The sequence below is a fragment of the Amblyraja radiata genome, chromosome 6, assembly GCF_010909765.2.
Source record: "Amblyraja radiata isolate CabotCenter1 chromosome 6, sAmbRad1.1.pri, whole genome shotgun sequence".
Taxonomy (NCBI): domain Eukaryota; kingdom Metazoa; phylum Chordata; class Chondrichthyes; order Rajiformes; family Rajidae; genus Amblyraja; species Amblyraja radiata.
Genome location: NC_045961.1, coordinates 29,623,196 through 29,641,358, shown reverse-complemented (window position 1 = coordinate 29,641,358; position 18,163 = coordinate 29,623,196). Strand labels below are relative to the sequence as shown.

Sequence of the window (18,163 nt, the reverse complement as noted above, 5' to 3'; positions counted from 1 at the left end):
TATACTTAGTCTTGCTGTTGTAAAGGAGGCTTATGCTTGGTTTCACCTGTCATCCAGATATGCTGCATGACTTACTGAGTTACTCCAGCCCTTTGTGTTCCACACAAATTTCCAGCATCTGCAGTTCATTGTCTCCAGTTTGACAATCATAATTAGAGATATAAAAGAAAAAATCTGAGGTAAATGGCAGAACAACAAGAAGAAAAAAAAATCTGCTTTTTGCAGACACTGGTTTTGAAGGCATTCATCTCACATGCCAGCCCATTGTCGAGGTGTGCAGTTTACACAACATTTCTAATGCTTTTGATGTATGATGTAACGCAACATTGTAGTTCTTAAAACAAGGGCATTGAGGGTAAGTATGACTGGTTCATGACAAGTAGAGAAAGTGATAATAGGATATAAGTTGTCATGCATGCTGGTAATATTTCTGTCTTGGATAAAAGGGCATATATTATGTGCATAAGCCACACAAGTGCCTGAGAGTAATGCATTTGGTGAAGCTTTAGATACTAAATTAAATCAAGACTTCGTCAGCCTTTTTGGATTATAGCAAAGATAACATGTCACTACTTGCGGAAAAATAAACCTGTGTCTTGGCCGATATTTATCCTCATTTAACATATCAAACCAGAGTATCCGATCATTTATGTCATTGTTGTTTGTGAGACTTTGCTGCTACATTTTGGAAATTGTGTATTTCGAGCTGTTATGATCTTATAAAGATGAAAAAAAGTTTTTGCCTCTGACCAGTGACAAGCTAAATTCAATACAAACAATTTATGTGGTGTGGAGAACATAGTGATAATACATTTAATGCAATTCTATTTTTGCACGCATATTGTAATATTGCATGTGGGTAATCTTCATGGATACATATTTCTATTCAGCAATTGGTTGAATTTAGTTTTCTAGTGTCTGTTGAAGGCAGGCAATGCTTCTATTGGAGCACTACTGGAATGCTGACTGTTCTGACTTCTTTGGCACAAGGAAGGCAAGCTGATGCAGGGATGATTAACGAGGGGTCAAAAATTATGGAAGGGTAAATTATGTGGGAAACTTAGATGATAAAAGGGCTCCTTTGCGGTAATTAAGATATTAAACATCATAGAGAAGGTGAAAACATTTAATAATTTTTCAGATTTCCTAGTAAATCAGTCAAGGCTACACATCCCTAATCCTACCTTGACAATGGAACACGACTGAATACTTTTTGAACCACAGATAGACACAAAAAGCTGGAGTAACTCAGCGGGTCAGAAACATTTCTGGAGAAAATTAATAGGTGATGTTTTGGGTCGAGACCCTTCTTTGGGTCTCAACCAGAAACGTTATCTATTCATTTTCTCCTGAGATGCTGTCTGACCCGCTGAGTTACTCCAGCTTTTTGTGTCTATCTTTGGTTTAAACCAGCATCTGCAGTTCATTCCTGCACCCTTCTTGCACCACCATGGACTTCGATTTTCTTTCTAATTGTTTTTTAAACTAATGAGGTTTTTTTTCACAGTCCTGTTTTTTCGTTTTAACGACTTGAAGAATTTAATGTACAATTTGTTTTCATGTTGGCTTGAGTCTTTAATCCTGTGATACTGCTGCAAGCATGATTTTCATCAGGGGTGGTACAGTGGTGCAATGGTAGAGTTGCTGCCTTTCAGAGCCTGAGACCTGGGTTTGATTCTGTCTATGGGTGCTGTCTGCATGGTTTCTACGTTCTCGCTGTGACTGCATGGGTTTTCTCTGGGTGCTCTGATTTCCTCCCACACTCCAAAGACCTGCAGGTTTGTAGGTTAATTCGCTTCTGAAAATTGTCCCTTGTGTGTCGGATAGAACTAGTGTACGGATGATCGCTGGTTGGTACGGTTTCGGAGGGCCAAAGTTGCCACATTGTATCTCTAAAAGTAAAACTAAATCATACTTGTGCATTAGACAATAAACATGACGTGAAGGTGATTAATAATTGAAACGGAATACCCGAAAGGTATCTGTTTCCTTGGTTCTACAAATTGGTATTAAGAGTTGAAGAAATCAGTAGCAATCTTGAAATGTGGTCTTATTTAATTAGCTTCTTGAGTATCTTCTCGGCGAGCATGTGTTCGTTAGAATTATGAATGGTCGTGGCCATTGCAGTAGATGAATAACTTGATTAATGAACAATAAGTTTTCATCTGCTTATTTTAACAGGAAAGGAAGTTGTATCTTATTTAATAGAAACGTATAATTCAGCACAGATTAGGTATCGAACTCTACTACAGGGAACATTGCAATCTTGTTGATTACGGCTATCCATTGATAATAGGCTTTAGGAGAGCTCCCCCTCCCCTCCCCCCACTTACCATCGACAACACCACAGTCACATCTGTGGAGTCTTTTAAGTTCTTTGGAACCATCATCTCCAAGGACCTGAAATGGGGGGCTACCATCGACTCCACAGTCAAAAAGGCACAACAGAGGATGTTCTTCCTACGGCAACTGAGGAAGCACAATCTGCCACAGGCAATGATGGTCCAATTCTACACTGCCATCGTAGAGTCTGTCCTCACCTTCTCCGTCATGGTCTGGTTTGGCTCAGCCACCAAGCACGACATCTGGAGGCTGCAACGAATCGTCCGATCAGCTGAGAAGGTTGTTGGCTGCAACCTTCGCTCCCATTGACGAACTGTACACTGCAAGGGCCAGGAAGCGAGCAGGTAAGATCATCTCTGACCCCTCACACCCTGGCTACAAACTCTTTGAAGCACTTCCCTCTGGAAGCCACCACAGCCAGATATAAAAACAGCTTTTTTTCCACGTGTAGTAGCTCTGCTCAATAACCAAATATCTGTAGCCTCATTTTGCTCTGGTATTTTATTTAATTCACATGTTTAAACTATAATGTTTTATTACTAATGTTTAATGTTTTTATGTGTCATTCTTAAGTGTTACTGTATGATGTGTTTTTACTTGCGAACAGAGCACCAAGGCATATCCCTTGTATGTGTACGGCGTGGCGGCGGAAGTGGCGGCGCTGGGAACGGCTGCGGCTCGCCTGCAGTCCGTTTGTCTTTACTTTTTTGTGTTGTTTTTTTTCGTTTTGTCTAGTTACGTTTTTGGTTTTTAGGTTGTGTTTATGTGGGTGGGGGGTTGAAACGGGGCTTGCTGTCTCTCCCTTCGGGGGAATGCGACTTTTTTGTCGTATCCCCCTTCTCTGCCTCCATCTGCGCTGAGGCCTAATGGCGGAGCTGGCGACCTCGAGACTCCGGAAGCAGCCTGACAGGACTCGCCCTAGGCTCGCTTCCGTGAGGGCGGCCCAGCTCGGGGCTGGAACTGCGCTCCCGTGAGGCCGGCCTAGCGAGGGGCTGAGACTCTCCCGTGAGGGACTGTGGCACTCCCGTCGGAGCGGCCCAGCCCGAGGTGGAACGGCACTCCCGTCGGAGCGGCCCAGCTCGAGGGTGGAACGGCACTCCCGTCGGAGTGGCCCAGCTCGAGGTGGAACGGCACTCCCGTCAGAGTGGCCCAGCCCGAGGTGGAACGGCACTCCCGTCGGAGTGGCCCAGTTCGAGGTGGAATGGCACTCCCGTCGGAGTAGCCCAGCTCGAGGTGGAACGGCACTCCCGTCGGAGTGGCCCAGCCCGAGGGAGGAACGGCACTCACGTGAGGGCGATCCGGCTCGGGGCTGGACCGGTGCTCCAGGGGCTGGGACAGCGTTCTGGCGGCAGTGACCTGAGTCCTGGGTTCAGCCGCGGGCCAGCGGCTGCGTGTGCTGGACTGGAGGGCGGCAGCTTCGACCACCCCGGGCCGCGGTGTTTGAACCGGCCCGTTTGTGGGGTTCGGTGAGCGGCGGGACTGTTGTGCCATCGCCCGGTGGGGAATCGCCTCAGCGCAGAGGGAGAAGAGGAGGGAAGAGACAGTAACCCTAAGATTTTTGCCTCCACCACAGTGAGGAGGTGTTTGGAGGATACACTGTGGTGGATGTTAATTTGTGTTTATTGTTGTTTATTCTTGTATGATTGTATGTATGACTGCAGGCACGAAATTTCGTTCAGACCGTAAAGTCTGAATGACAATAAAGGTATTCAATTCAATTCAATTCAATTCAATTCAATAAACTTATTCATTCATTCATTGAAATTGAGTTCACTGACATTGTTGTTCACTTTTATTACTCCAGGTGATTTGAGTCATAGCAAATTGACAGTAATATGCTTAATTCTAAAATTGAAGCTACTTTTTAATTCAAAGTACAAATTTATATATTTTACAGATTCATTACATTATCATGCATATCAAATATCTAATTTGTAGGTTTTACTTCCCTCTCAGCCAATAGTTTTGACACTATTGTGGCTCGGGACGACAGATGGCACAATGGGCTAAGTGTTCGGCTGGCAACCGGAAGGTAGCCGGTTCGAATCCCGCTTGGAGTGCATACTGTCGTTGTGTCCTTGGGCAAGACACTTCACCCACCTTTGCCTGTGTGTGAATGTGTGTGAGTGATTGGTGGTGGTCGGAGGGGCCGTAGCCGCAGATTGGCAGCCACGCTTCCGTCAGTCTGCCCCAGCTACAGAAGTAGCTTACCACCACCGAGTGTGACTGAGGAGTGAATGAATAATGCGATGTAAAGCGCCTTGAGTATCAGAAAGGCGCTATATAAATCCCATCCATTATTATTATTACTGGGAGGCATGCAAAGTTTGTAGTTTTTCTTAAATTTATTTTGTTTATCTAATCATTAAAAGATTGGCATTTTAAAGAATCCTGTGATCTACTTTTACACAGTTGACAACAAATATTCAATAGAATCTACTTATTTGAAGTTGAATTAATTTGTGCTCAAAGCATGTGTTTGATATTCTACTTGTGAACACAATGAAAACAGTGAGTAACAAATGCCGTATTCACAGTACACTTATATAAAAACTATTGTTAATACAAATATCACAATAGCTGAAACCATTTACATTATTATTATTATTATTAACTTATTATTGTATGGTGATCAGCTCAATTTTGTATGAAAGTGCACAGTAAATATGTAATATGTATATCTTAAGATGTTTCTTAGTGAGAGAATTTTTCTTTAGTTTGAACTTATTTCTGTTTTAATCCAACATATAAATTGGAATTAATTTTATAATGATGTTTCTTCCATTTCTGTAGAACCTTCCCAAAGGAGAAAAAAACAAAGAAAATATCAGGAAAAAATCATGCTCTTGTCAACAGCGGGAAATTGATAGTTTAGAATAAACATCGAGGTAGAAAATCTAAATGCCAGTTTTTTTATCCCACATGAATATGAATCATGATTGCATATTAATTATTCCAGTGGGTTTCTATATATAGCATGTAGTATTGATTTTAAGTGAGACATACGAATCCTCACTTTTAAGCATTATTCGTCATCTTTTACTGAGAGATAACATGTTAAACTAAAGTAGTACATAATCTGAAATATTGTAAATGTGTATGCTTACAAGTTTGTATTAGTCAGTATTCATGTCCATTACTTGACCCACAACGTTGATTAAGGCAATCAGATAACGTATAGTTTACAATTAACCATTTCTCCTCTTTCACCCCCTCCACCCCACCTAAATTTAAAACCATTTGACTAGCTGTATGTGTTTTCAGTGTTATTCAACAAAACATTGTTATTAAGAGGGAGATGCTGAAATCTGCAGCAAAATAAGAAGTGCTGGAGGAACTTAGCGAGTCAGGCAGCATCTGTGGAGGTAATGGGAAACATTTTGGGTCAGGACCCTTCTTCAGATAGATTGTATGTGGGAGAAAACGGGAATAGGGGAAGGACAAAACCGGGCAAGTGACAGGTGACGGGGCGGGGTTGGTGGTGATTGGCAGATGGGCAGAGTAAGTAGGTTTAAAGGAGTGTCTTAAAGGAAGTGAAAGGATAGAGGCAGATATTTGTGGGAATTCGCCAGGGATAAACAGTTGAAATTCGAGCTGCTCGGTGGTTGTTAAAATAAGGTACGTGCAAGAGGCCAGAAAAATGCAGAGACCATGAAGGGCTTGGAGGCATTGGAAAGCATGAATGACAATTTTAAAATTGATACTTTCCAGAGAGTTGCTCCCAGATAGCTAGTACACGATAAATGGGTGCAACTGTGAATTAGAATGTGTACAGAAGGATTTTGGATGAGTTTAAATTAGAATTTCGGCGGCTGTCAAAAGATCAATGGATTAGGCATGAATAAGGATCTTGGCAGCAGATGGAGCATGTGGAGAAATAAGATAAGGAGAGGAAACAGTAGGTTTTATAGCATTAATATGCATCACACAAAAGACTAATCTCCATGCTTTACCACAAGGGATTCTTCTATCAAATTACACTTAGATTACCATTTGCATTCCGTGCTCTCCTCTTTATTTTGCAGACTTTCACACTTTGATTGCAGATCCACAGGAAGAACATTAGAACAGTAGATAACGTTACAAGTACAGCAACAAAGAGAGCCACAAAAAGCAAATCCTCATGAACTGGTTCTGCAGAAAAACAAATGTTAAAAGGCTATGGAATCTATGCCTGGAATTTTGACCAGTTTGATTTCTTATTAGTGCAATGCTTATTTTCCAAATAGTTCCCTCTGAAATACAGAATAAAAGCTGACCTGGGAGAAAGTCACTCAATGTAGCTCTTGTGAGTTATTCCGGAGGAATAAGAGGTTTGTCAGGAGACTTTAATTTCTTTCACTTTGGGAGTGGTAACCCATTATGCAACTTCTCAGAAGCAATGTTATTATTCCTCCACAAAGGATGAAGTTTAGGCAGTAATCTAACTATACAGCAACCTTGACGAGCAGGATAGGAAAGGATGGACTGGCCCAATGCTGATTGTTTCCAAGCTCCAGGCTTTTACTGGCACTCAAAGTGCTGTCATTGGCCTCAGAAACCACAGTTGCTGGCCTAAGGCGCTAGGTGATATAATGCTTTGGGAGACTTTTCCAAGGAAAGTTTGCAGAAATCAATGAATTATTGCAACACTGGTAGCATTACATTCAGTGCACACAAGGATCAATACCATGTTAGGAAAGGGTTGTCAAAGAAGCTGATGTTGAAAATAGGCTCTTGCTTTATATTTAATTATTGAAACACTGAGTAGGTCCGGCGGAATAAATTATGCTTGTTCCTTATCCTCAGTATTTATTTTAGAAATTTAACGTTTCATTTGTTTTTTACATCTCAACTGAGTCTATGTGTGTTGCCACATTTATGGAACTATGGAACCCCTTGGACTCTGTTCTGCAATACTCCCTAAGGCCCTACCATTTACTGTGCAAGTTTTGTCCTGGTTTCACTTGCCAAAATGCAATATCTCATACTTGTCTCTGCTAAATTCCATCAGTTTTCTGTACCGCCCACTCCCCTGACATCAGTCTGAAAAAGGGTTTCGACCCGAAACGTCACCCATTCCTTCTCTCCAGAGATGTCGCCTGTCCTGCTGAGTTACTCCAGCATTTTGTATCTTCGATTTAAACCAGCATCTGCAGTTCTTTCCTACACCTCTATTACCAGCCTTTGATTCCTACCTACAAGCTAATTTTGTATCTAATGATGGACACCTCACTCTGGACCTTGTGAACTACTGTTCTGGACCAGCATACTATGTGGGACCTTGTCAAAGGCCTTGCTAAAGTCCATATTGACAACGTCTACTGCCCTGCCTCTCAATCTTGGTCACTTTTGTTTAGAGATACAGCGCAGAAACAGGCCCTTCGGTCCATCGAGCCCACATCGCCCAGTGATCCCCGCACATTAACATTATCCTCCACTGGGGACAATTTTTGTTACATTTATACCAAGCCGATTAACCTACAAGCCTGTACGTCTTTGGAGTGTGGGAGAAAACAGAAGATCTCGGATAAAATCCATGCAGGTCATGGGGAGAATGTACATACTCCGTACAGACAGCACCCATAGCCATGATCGAACCCGGGTCTCTGGCGCTGTAAGGCAGCAACTCTACCGCTGTGCCACTGTGCCGCACTTCTTCAAAAAAAAAGCTCTAATCAAATGTGAGCTATAATTTCCCACATACAGTACAAAGCCATACTAACTAACCCTAATCAGTTATTGTTTTTCCAAATGCTGGTCGATCCTGTCTCTCAGAATCCCCTCCAGTAACTTTCACACCACTGACATCAGGTTAACCAGCCTCTAGCTCCCTGGCTTATTCTTGTAGCAAAATGTTAGCCAGCTTCCCACAAGTCTGAGGATAAACTTAGTCAGGCCCCAAGGGTTTATCCACCTTTATATACGATAAGAACTCCAGTACCACCTCCTCTGTAATGTGTATGTGTTGAAAACATCACTTTTTCCTTCCTTAGATTCCATAGCTTTTGTACCATTCTCCATGCTAAATCAGGTTGAGAAATATTCATTTAACACCTCACTGTCACCTGTGCTCCAGGTATCCAAGGTGACCTTGTTGATCTTGGTCTCTCTCAAGTTACCCATTCACTTTAAATATACTTATGGAATCTCTCTGGATTCTCCTTTCCATTATCTGCCAAAAGTTATTGCTTGCCCTCTTTTTGTTTGGGTGCACAAGTGTACTTCTTGATAGTACCTTGCTTGGTGTGCCAGCTGCATTCCCAGGAAAGATGCTCTTATAGAGTCAGCAGTAAATGAAGGGGGAGATGCATTACTGACAGCAGTGTTGTGCCAGGAACTTAGCACTTAACTTCTCTTTTATTCTATTCCACAAACATAGATTTAAATTTATTAGAACTGAAATTTAGGAGGCAACAGGGTGGTAGCTCTGTGGCCCCCTTCATTGAACCTGTGGCCCCCAAAATCCCAACATTTTTCTGTGGCCCCCCTGAAATTTGCCATGTATGGCCCTAGGTTGGGAATCACTGCTGTAGAGGAATCTCTAGTCTGGGAGGCTCCGGGCTATTTGTCAACACACGGATCAGTGGCTGCCAGTCCCTGCAATCACGATGCAACCTACTTCTCAGCTCCTGACCGCCCCGGCCCACTCATTACCAGCCCTTACAGACGGCCTCTCCTCACTGAGCTGTGTGGCCATTCATTGTGTGGAGAACCAGGTTCCCAGCCGAGCTGCTGTCAACCTAAGCAGATGTATCTTTTAAAGTACGGGTCTATTTGTAGGAAGGAACTGCAGGTGTTGGTTTAAACAAAAGATAGACACAAAAGGCTGGAGTAACTCAGCGAGTCAGACAGCGTTTCTGGAGAAAAGGAATAGGTGACGTTTTGGGTCGAGACTGCACGTCTATTTGTACTTGTGAGTGTTCAGACTGTAGGACCAAGAGTGAGATAGTGAATCGGTGATCTGAGGAGTAATGCCTGCAGAGTACAAGTATAACTAAAGATGAGACCATGTTTTCTGCCTTCAGGCAAAATCAAAGCATGCTCACTGTACCTTACCATTTATATTCAATATAATAACACCATCCTTGCTGCATCCTTCAGCATCTGCTACAGTCACAGCATAACAACCAGCATCATAGAATTGAACAGTTGAAAGCTGGATGGATCCATTCCTGAACACCAGAATCCGGTTTTCATAACCCTTTGAAATGTTTTGATAAGTGCCTGGTTTCCAGACGATGATGTCCTTCATTCCCCATGGTGATAGGTGCTTCCATTTGATAGAAAGTGTTCCATTGCATTGATAGTCCATTGAAAGAGTGGCATTCTCATTCGCTGTGGCATTGATAATAGAGTGAGGTATTGATATTCCAATTCCATTAACTGAAAAATGACAGAAACAGATGAATTTGTTATCTTTACAAATATGCTTCTACAATTTGCGCTCCTTCAAACCTTATGAGCATCATAAGTACCTAACGTGGCAGGAAATTTAAGAACAGTTGTGAAATTGCTCATCGATACCCCACATAAAACACAAAAGAGTCTAACTCACAATGGCGGTCAGGCACCAAGCAGAGATGGGGCAGTTTCTTCAGATATTGGGCTGGCCTGTCTACCTAGGATGTCAACCTACTGTGATTATAAAACATTTCTGAGATAGTTGCCGCTTCAGCCATGGTTTAGTGACTTTTTGTAAATGGCACGTTGTGATCTGTGCAAAAAGACCTGTGCAAAAATCCGTGCATGTGTGATCTGTGCAAAAAGAATTTCACTGTGCAGTGCACACATGACAATAAAGCACCACTGACCATTAGTTTATAGTTCAGTGGTTCAGCTGCAATTTGGAACTGAGAATGTGGCTCATGTGCTAGCATCAAGTTGTGTTGACCTATTTTACGCTGACCTAGTTTAGAGTACAAAGATAGACATAAAATGCTGGAGTAACTCAGTGGGACCTGCAGCATTTCTGGAGAGAAGGAATAGGTGACGTTTCAGGTCGAGACCCTTCTTCAGACTGATGTCAGGGGAGTGGATAAGGAAGTGTACAGTTTAGTATATATATATACTAGCATACTAGAGAACAGTTGGGTAAAATGTTCCTGAATCTGTTATTGTCCAATATTAATTATCAATATTATCAATATTGTCAAGATTAATTAGAGTCAATGCACACAAATTGTTACCAATGCTCTACCATACTGTTATATCTACAGCTCCAAAAATAGCCTGTGACTATGGACCACTGATGATCTTGATGGCGAAAGTCAGTGCTGCCTGGTTGTTCTGGTTTGAGTGAAATAATGGCCATGGCAAGAACTGGATGCCAATATAATATTTTCTGCCTGGAATTGGGTGTGACATGATAAAGGGGCCATTTTGCAAAATAGGGGCTCTTCTTGTGAAAATAAATTCTATTTGCTTGTCTCAAGATAAAGAAGTGTATTTAAGGTACATTTGTCCAATAATGTTTTATTCAGAAAATAAATATTTGTGGGCGATATTGGTGCAACGATCCATGGTGTATACTTTATTCTAGATAGGCAATGTAAATAGGTTCTATTATTTAAGCACAGAATGACCAAGTACAGTAAATAAAAAGGTAAGACAATAGATTTGGCTAAGATCTTGTATTAAATATTGAGGAAATGTGAAAGAAATTGTTGTTGAGCAATGTGTAAGGATAAATAAATCAGCAAAACTTGATTAACATGCAAGTCAACACTTTTTACTAATATTTACATAAATAATTCACCAAATACAGCTGTTGAATGAATGTTGAAATTAAAATTATTGCATTACCTACAGTATATTAAGTGTAAGAAGGAACTGCAAATGCTGGTTTAAACCGAAGATAGACACAAAAAGCTGGAGTAACTCAGTGGGACAAGCAGCATCCCTGGAGCGAAGGAATGGATGACGTTCTTCAGAAGTATCTTGATTAACATGTTTTTAAAAATCATGCTTTCCTCTTATTACACCTGTACCAAGCAGTTTAATTTTTACAATGAAAAGTCAGATTAGGATGAATAATAATTATTTTTCCACATTTATGTCATCTGATGGTAATGGTCGTCTCTGACAAGTAAAGATGGAGATCAGTGTAATCCATCTTGATGGCATTAAATGGCTGTGTAATGTGAGTAGAATTGATCACACAAGTCTTGAAATGATCAGTTCTGCTTAATTCACAGTTTTTGCAAAACCAGAGCATTCAAAGAATTTGATTCTAACCAGTGAAAGTTATTTATTTACCATTTTCACATGACTGAGCTCCAGTCGTATATCTAGATGTAATTTTAGAATGTGTGGCTGAACGAAGTAGGGGAAAATATAATTTTGTTTTGGCTTTTATAGTTAACATTTGAGCAAGAAATGTTGTTAATAACCATCTATAAACAATATCCACATGTGGATATTTAAGGGTATTAGCACAAGTGCACAGACCAGATTCAATGTTTGGGACTATGCACTGTTTTTAGAAATCTAGATCATTTGTCACATGAATGTCAGTTCTGATATCATTGTAAACTATTTATTGAAAAATCAAGATTGGATATTTATTCACCCTAATCCGTCCAGTGTATTTACATTTTTAAAGATGTATCAGATTTGACAAATGTGATTTCCTAAGTAATAAAAAGGAACTGCAAATGCTGGCTTATACCAAAGAGAGGCACAAAATGCTGGAGTAACTCAGTGGGTCAGGCAGCTTCTCTAGAGCAAATGAATAGGTGACGTGAAGAAGGTTCTCCGCCCGAAACATCACCTATCCATTTTCTCCAGAGATACTGCCTGACCAGCTGAGTTACTCCAGCATTTTGTGTCTATCTGTGATTTCCAAGATGTCTCATTGTCCTGTCCCTATTTATGGATTGCATTTTCCTTAGTATTAATTTGTGACAACTGACATTTAGTTCCCTTTATTCAATCTAACTATTTTCGTACTGTATTTGCCACCTTCCAGTCTCCTATCATTGGGCTTGTTGTGGTTTTTTTTTTAAATATCTGGTTAGTTACTTGTCCATGGAGGATGTTTGTTCAATTGCATGTTTTTTTGGTGAGAATTCAAAATATGAAGTAGAGACTTCCAAAATAAATATTGTATTTGTAAGACAATAATTAAATTCAGATGTCCCAAATCTACCGCCTGTTCACCCCTCAAGCCTACCTAAAGGACTTTAAATTTGACAATCTAATTTGTGACTGAATTGTATCCCTTGAAGTTAGTGTTATATTCTCTCGCATTGCGATCACGTTTTCATTAACGATCCTTTCAATCGTTCGCCTAATTAACTATGCCTCACTATTCCAAGGACGGTACATAATCTGTTTTACTCCTTTATAACAGTAGGAATTAAATTGGGAGTTAAACGCTTAATACCGGGTTTAATCAGTAGTGGTGGCGAGGCAGCCGCTGCAGGAAAGGGTCGTTTAACTGGATGGATGACATTAAGTTGCACAAGATATTGTACCAGACCTCCTCATCTACCCTACCCCCATTCCACTCATTTACAGGAAGAAAAAAAACATGTGAAACTTATGGATTTCTTTATCATCCACGGAAACAGCTTCTGTTCACACGCAGACTCGGGACTGTAGATTTTGAGCAATCTAGAGCAAAAAAACAAACTGCCGGGGGAACTCAGCGGGTCAGACAGCATGTGTGAAGTTAGATGGTGTTCTGCTGCAGCGACTCGACCCGAAATGTCTATCATCCTCCTGCCCCCACAGACGTTGCCTGACCCGCTGAGTTTCTCCAGCACTCTGCTGCTACTTGCGCTAACTTTCTTTTTTCCGCCAAACTAACTATCTCCCATCGTCCACATCCCAATTCAACGGCTACTGATCAGCTTCGTTTCTTACCTCCCTTGTTGGCTGACGTTTCACAGTCAACATGAAAGTTTGGAGGGGAGTCTGCCCTTATTTCAAAGAAGAAGCAACATTTCTTTATAACCAAAAATATGAAAATGATTACTTACTGTGTAACCCCAAACCGAATAAACATACGATTAAGAGAAGACTGTTGTGATTCCAGCTGTTTGCCTTCATTAGAAACACTTAACCATCCATTAGGGAGAGGATCGTTAGTGCAGCACAAGCATTACCTACTGTGTCTGCCTCTGCCAAATGCTTTTAATTGTACTTCGGACGAAATGTTTAGTGGACAAACCGGTTTCTCTTTCATCTGTACATCAGCTGGCACACCATCTGTCACAAGGAAGGTGTGGACACGAGAGACTACGGGTTTGAGCAAAGATAGTCACAAAATGCTGGAGTAACTCAGCAGGACAGACAGCATCTCTGGAGACAATGAATGAGCGGCGTTTCGGGTCCCGACTCCAAACATCACCCATCCTTTTTCTCCAGAGATGCTGCCTGTCCCGCGGAGTTTCTCCAGCATTCCGTGTCTATCTTTGGTATAAACCAGCATCTGCAGTTCCTTCATACACAGATGTTTGAGCAGGTCTGGCTAGGCTCTGTCCCAGTGAATGCATGATGAGAAATGCAATGCCTGGTTCCCAGTTTATCCACACTAGTTGTATGGTTCTGCAGCTTAAAACTGCCACCATGTTTCATTTCCTCCTTGACCCTTAAACACAGAAGCACCCATTATTTAAAGACGCTTTAGATATGGAATTGAGTCTGGTGACTCATGAAAGCACGATGGGTGCTATGAACAAAGACGTTACTGTGACTGAATACAATATTGCAACACATCTTATTGATTTGACGTTGTACAATTTAAATACTGTTAAAGGAAACAGATATCAGATATTTTAGACAGACACAAAGTGCTGGAGAAACTCAACAGGGCAGGCAGCATCTCAGGCGATAAAGGATGGGTGACGTTTCAGGTCCCAACCCAAAAATATCACCCATCCTTTTTCTCCAGAGATGCTTCCTGGCCCACTGAATTACTCCAGCACTGTGTGCCTATCTTTGGTATAAACCAGTATCAGCAGTTCTTTCTTTCTACATCAGATATTTAAAGAGTCAACAGTGTTTTATTGTCATATGTTCCAGGTAGAACAATGCAATTCTTACGTTTAGGCTATTTACATCCCTGGATTTGTGTTTTAACAGCAGAATGAGTTGTCTTGGTATTTTCCTTTATTTTCCAATTTATTAGTCAATTATTAGACAATTCATTTATTTTTCTTCTGTACTCTCAGCTGTGCTAAGATTAATTATTTTTTTAAAACACCTTTGCTTAATCAACAAGCTTCATGAAGCCATGTTTACACATTCCCTCACCCTAAACTAACAGGTGTGTTAACAGTTGCCACAAAGGTGTGCTGTATTTAGTCGGCTTATCTTTCTCAGGTATCACTACTGTCTTTACATTACGAAACATACATGCATTATTCGACAACCATCTCACTCACTCACTTGAATTTAGATATGATCAACAGCAGGTAAAAATGACTGCTTGTCCCATATACTTCCTGTTGCCTTTGCCTGCAATCCAACATCCTGATGGCCAGAGCGCCAGCCTTCAACAAATGGTTAGCTCATGAAAGTAAGGGTGAGGTACCATATTCTGCTCTCACCACCTGCAATTATCAGCTACTGCTGTATATTACTCACCAACTAACAGCAATATAAGAGGCGAGCATTCTGATTAGAAAGGCATTTCTTTCCACTGCTATGCAGATGATACACAGCTCTATCTCCCCCTGAAACCCAACAACCAGTCTAACTTAAACAGCCTCATGCACTGCCTTGATGATTTAAAATGCTGGATGGCTCAGAACTTCCTCCAACTTAACGAGAGCAAGTCTAAGGTCATTCTACTCGGCCCCTCCGACCCCATTAAAACGATAACAAGCAGCTTGGAAGCCGAACCTCCTTAGTCAAACCGCACGTCAAAAACCTTGCCGTAATATTTGACTCCGCATTAAAGTTTGACAAGCAAGTCAACTCTGTGGTAAAAGCTGGTTTCTTCCAGCTTCATATAATAGCTAAAATCAAATAATTCCTCAAATTTGATCTTGAAAAAATCATCCACGCATTCATCTTTTCCCGCCTTGACTACTGCAACTCTCTATACACTGGCATCAGCCAATCGTCCCTGTCCCGTCTGCAATTGGTCCAAAACACTGCAGCAAGACTTCTGACGGGTACCCGTAAAAGGGACCACATCACCCTGATCCTGGCCTCTCTCCACTGGCTCCCAGTATGGTATAGAATCAACTTCAAGCTCCTCTTATTCGTTTACATAGCCCTTAACGGGTATAAGGATTTGTTACACTTCCTGTCGTTGCAGGGGAAAGTATCAGGGAGACGGGGGTGGCGGGAGGTATGAGTGGCCCATGGATTCACACAGAGTCATCCCTGCAGATGGTGGAGATGGGATTCAGTTGCAGCTGGCAGAAATGTCGGAGGATGATGTGTTGAACGTGGAGACGAAAGGGGTGACAGGACTTGAGGAACTCTATCTCTGATCTGTCTGATGGGAGGTGGGGTGAGAGCAGCAGTTTGAGGAAATGAAAGAGAGAGCTCCAATAACAACAGTAGAAGGGAAGCTGTGTTTCCCGAAGGAGGACATTTCAGATGTCCTGGAAGCCTCAACTTGTGAGCAAATATGGTGGAGACAGTGTAACTGGGAGAAAGGGATGACATCCTTGCAAGAGAAGGGGTGGGAAGAACTGTGGTAAGTTGGAAGATTGGGACTAAATTGGCTTATGGGAGGATGATTCAGTATCCGAGAACAGCAGGGAAGAAGCTGTTCCTGAGTGGTGGTATGTGCTTTCAAACTTTTGTATCTTCTGCCCATTGGAAGAGAAGAGGGAGTGACTGGGGTGAAAATGGTCCTTGATAATGTTAGTTGTTTCCCCAAGGCAGAGGAGAGTGTCGATGGAGTTGATGGTGAGGAGGCTGGCCTGTGTGATGGACTGGGCTACATCTACAACTCTCTGCAATTTCTTGCGGCCTTGGGCTGTGCTGTTGCCTAACGAAGCGGTGATGCATCCCGACAGGATTGGACAGGAAGAAGGCTCACCAGCGTCTCTTCTTCCTGAGGAGACTGAAGAAGGTCCATCTGTCTCCTCAGATCCTGGTGAACTTCTACCGCTGCACCATCGAGAGCATCCTTACCAACTGCATCACAGTATGGTATGGCAACTGCTCTGTCTCCGACCGGAAGGCATTGCAGAGGGTGGTGAAAATTGCCCAACGCATCACCGGTTCCTCGCTCCCCTCCATTGAGTCTGTCCAAAGCAAGCGTTATCTGCGGAGGGCGCTCAGCATCGCCAAGGACTGCTCTCACCCCAACCATGGACTGTTTACCCTCCTACCATCCGGGAGGCGCTACAGGTCTCTCCGTTGCCGAACCAGCAGGTCCAGGAACAGCTTCTTCCCGGCGGCTGTCACTCTACTCAACAACGTACCTCGGTGACTGCCAATCACCCCCCCACCCCCCTGACACTTATTATCACTTATTATTATTTATTTAAATCATTTGCTATGTCGCTCTTCCAGGGAGATGCTAAATGCATTTCGTTGTCTCTGTACTGTACACTGACAATGACAATTAAAATTGAATCTGAATCTGAATCTGACAGGATGCTTTCTATAGTGCATTTGTAGATAGTTGTTGGAAACATACCAAATTTTCTTGGCCTTCTGAAGAAGTAAAGGCATTTGTGGGCTTTCTTGTCTGTAGCTTCAGTGCGGTTGTTTCTGGACAGACTGTTGGTGTTGGAACTTGAAGCTCCCAATCATCTCCACTTCAGCACCATTGATGCTGATCGGGACATGTAACACCATCTCACTTCTTAAAGTCAATAACTAGCTTCTTCATCTCGTTGACTGTGACTGTGTTATTTCCTCTCAGCTCTCTAATGCCTAATATTTCAAAATGTATCTACTTCTTTGAATACTCCCGATAATCTAGCAAACCCCCACCACCACCACTCCCCCCCCCCCCTCCCCCAATCATCTGGGGTAAAGAATTTTAGAGATTAGTCACCCTTTGCAAGAAATGCTTCTTAATCATTTCAGTATTATATGGTCTTCCTCCATTCTTGTAACCTTGTTAAGATTCTCCAGTAGTGGAAATATCCCAATATTTTGGTAAATAACTGAGGAAGAAGAACTAATCCTTGGAACTCTCCAATTGTTACATCCTTCCAGCCTAAAAATGACTTACAAGAAAGCAAACAGCAAGAGGTTCTGGTATGACAAGGAAGAGAGTTTCTAAGATAAATGTGGAATCCTTGCAGAGTGAGAATGGAGAATAAGGGTAAACAAGGAAATGGCAGAGAATGCTGTAGTTTTTGATTTAACATTTGCCTTGGCTTCTTCTGTTGGTTCACCTATCTCATTTGAATCCTTCTAGGTGATTGTGACAAATTTCTGCTGAGAATTATGAAATAGCGCACAGTAGAGTTGCAGCCTTACAGCGCCAGAGACCTGGGTTCAGTCCTGACTAGCCGCGGGCGTGGCATGGACTTACCATCCGGACGGAGCCTGGGATCCTTCCACTTCCTTACCGGAGACCGCGGCTTCAGGATGTTATAGGCCACAGGCCGACGATCCCCGGCAAGGAAGTGGCCGATTTGGGAACTCCAAGCCGAGGGTGTGTTCGATCTGTCCCGACGTTGGAGTTTCGATCATCCCGACGAGAGGGCTTGTACACTGGGCCGTCCGGTGCAACGACTACGGAGGGTCAAGGCCCCCAACCACGGGTGAACAAAGGAGGAAGACTGACTGAACTGTATTGCCTTCCATCACAGTGAAGAATGCTGAGGTGGATATTTATGTTAAATTCTATCGTGTATTGTGTTCTTTTTAATTGTATGGCTGCATGGTAATTAATTGGTGCATGTGACAA

The 18,163-nt window shown here is 42.2% G+C and overlaps 1 protein-coding gene across 1 annotated transcript; it reads right to left on the bottom strand.

The window, feature by feature from the left end:
- Nucleotides 1–4,657: 4,657 nt before the first annotated feature.
- Nucleotides 4,658–13,441, bottom strand: vstm5 (V-set and transmembrane domain containing 5). Its single transcript, XM_033022416.1, has 4 exons — nucleotides 13,308–13,441; nucleotides 9,382–9,708; nucleotides 6,334–6,477; nucleotides 4,658–5,139 (listed from the first exon to the last, which is right to left on the bottom strand). The coding sequence occupies exons 1-4, from the start codon at nucleotides 13,375–13,377 to the stop codon at nucleotides 5,108–5,110; spliced, it is 573 nt and encodes a 190-aa protein (XP_032878307.1). The 5' UTR covers nucleotides 13,378–13,441; the 3' UTR covers nucleotides 4,658–5,107.
- Nucleotides 13,442–18,163: the final 4,722 nt, after the last annotated feature.

Excerpts from the sequence above, each read along its gene's own strand:
- vstm5 (XM_033022416.1), bottom strand. The coding sequence starts at position 13,377 with ATGAAGGCAAACAGCTGGAATCACAACAGTCTTCTCTTAATCGTATGT. Across the intron at positions 6,478-9,381 it reads TATTATATTGAATATAAATG|AACCAGTTCATGAGGATTTG; the intron begins GTAAGGTACAGT and ends GTTTTTCTGCAG. Across the intron at positions 5,140-6,333 it reads GAGAGCACGGAATGCAAATG|GTTCTACAGAAATGGAAGAA; the intron begins GTAATCTAAGTG and ends TCCTTTGGGAAG.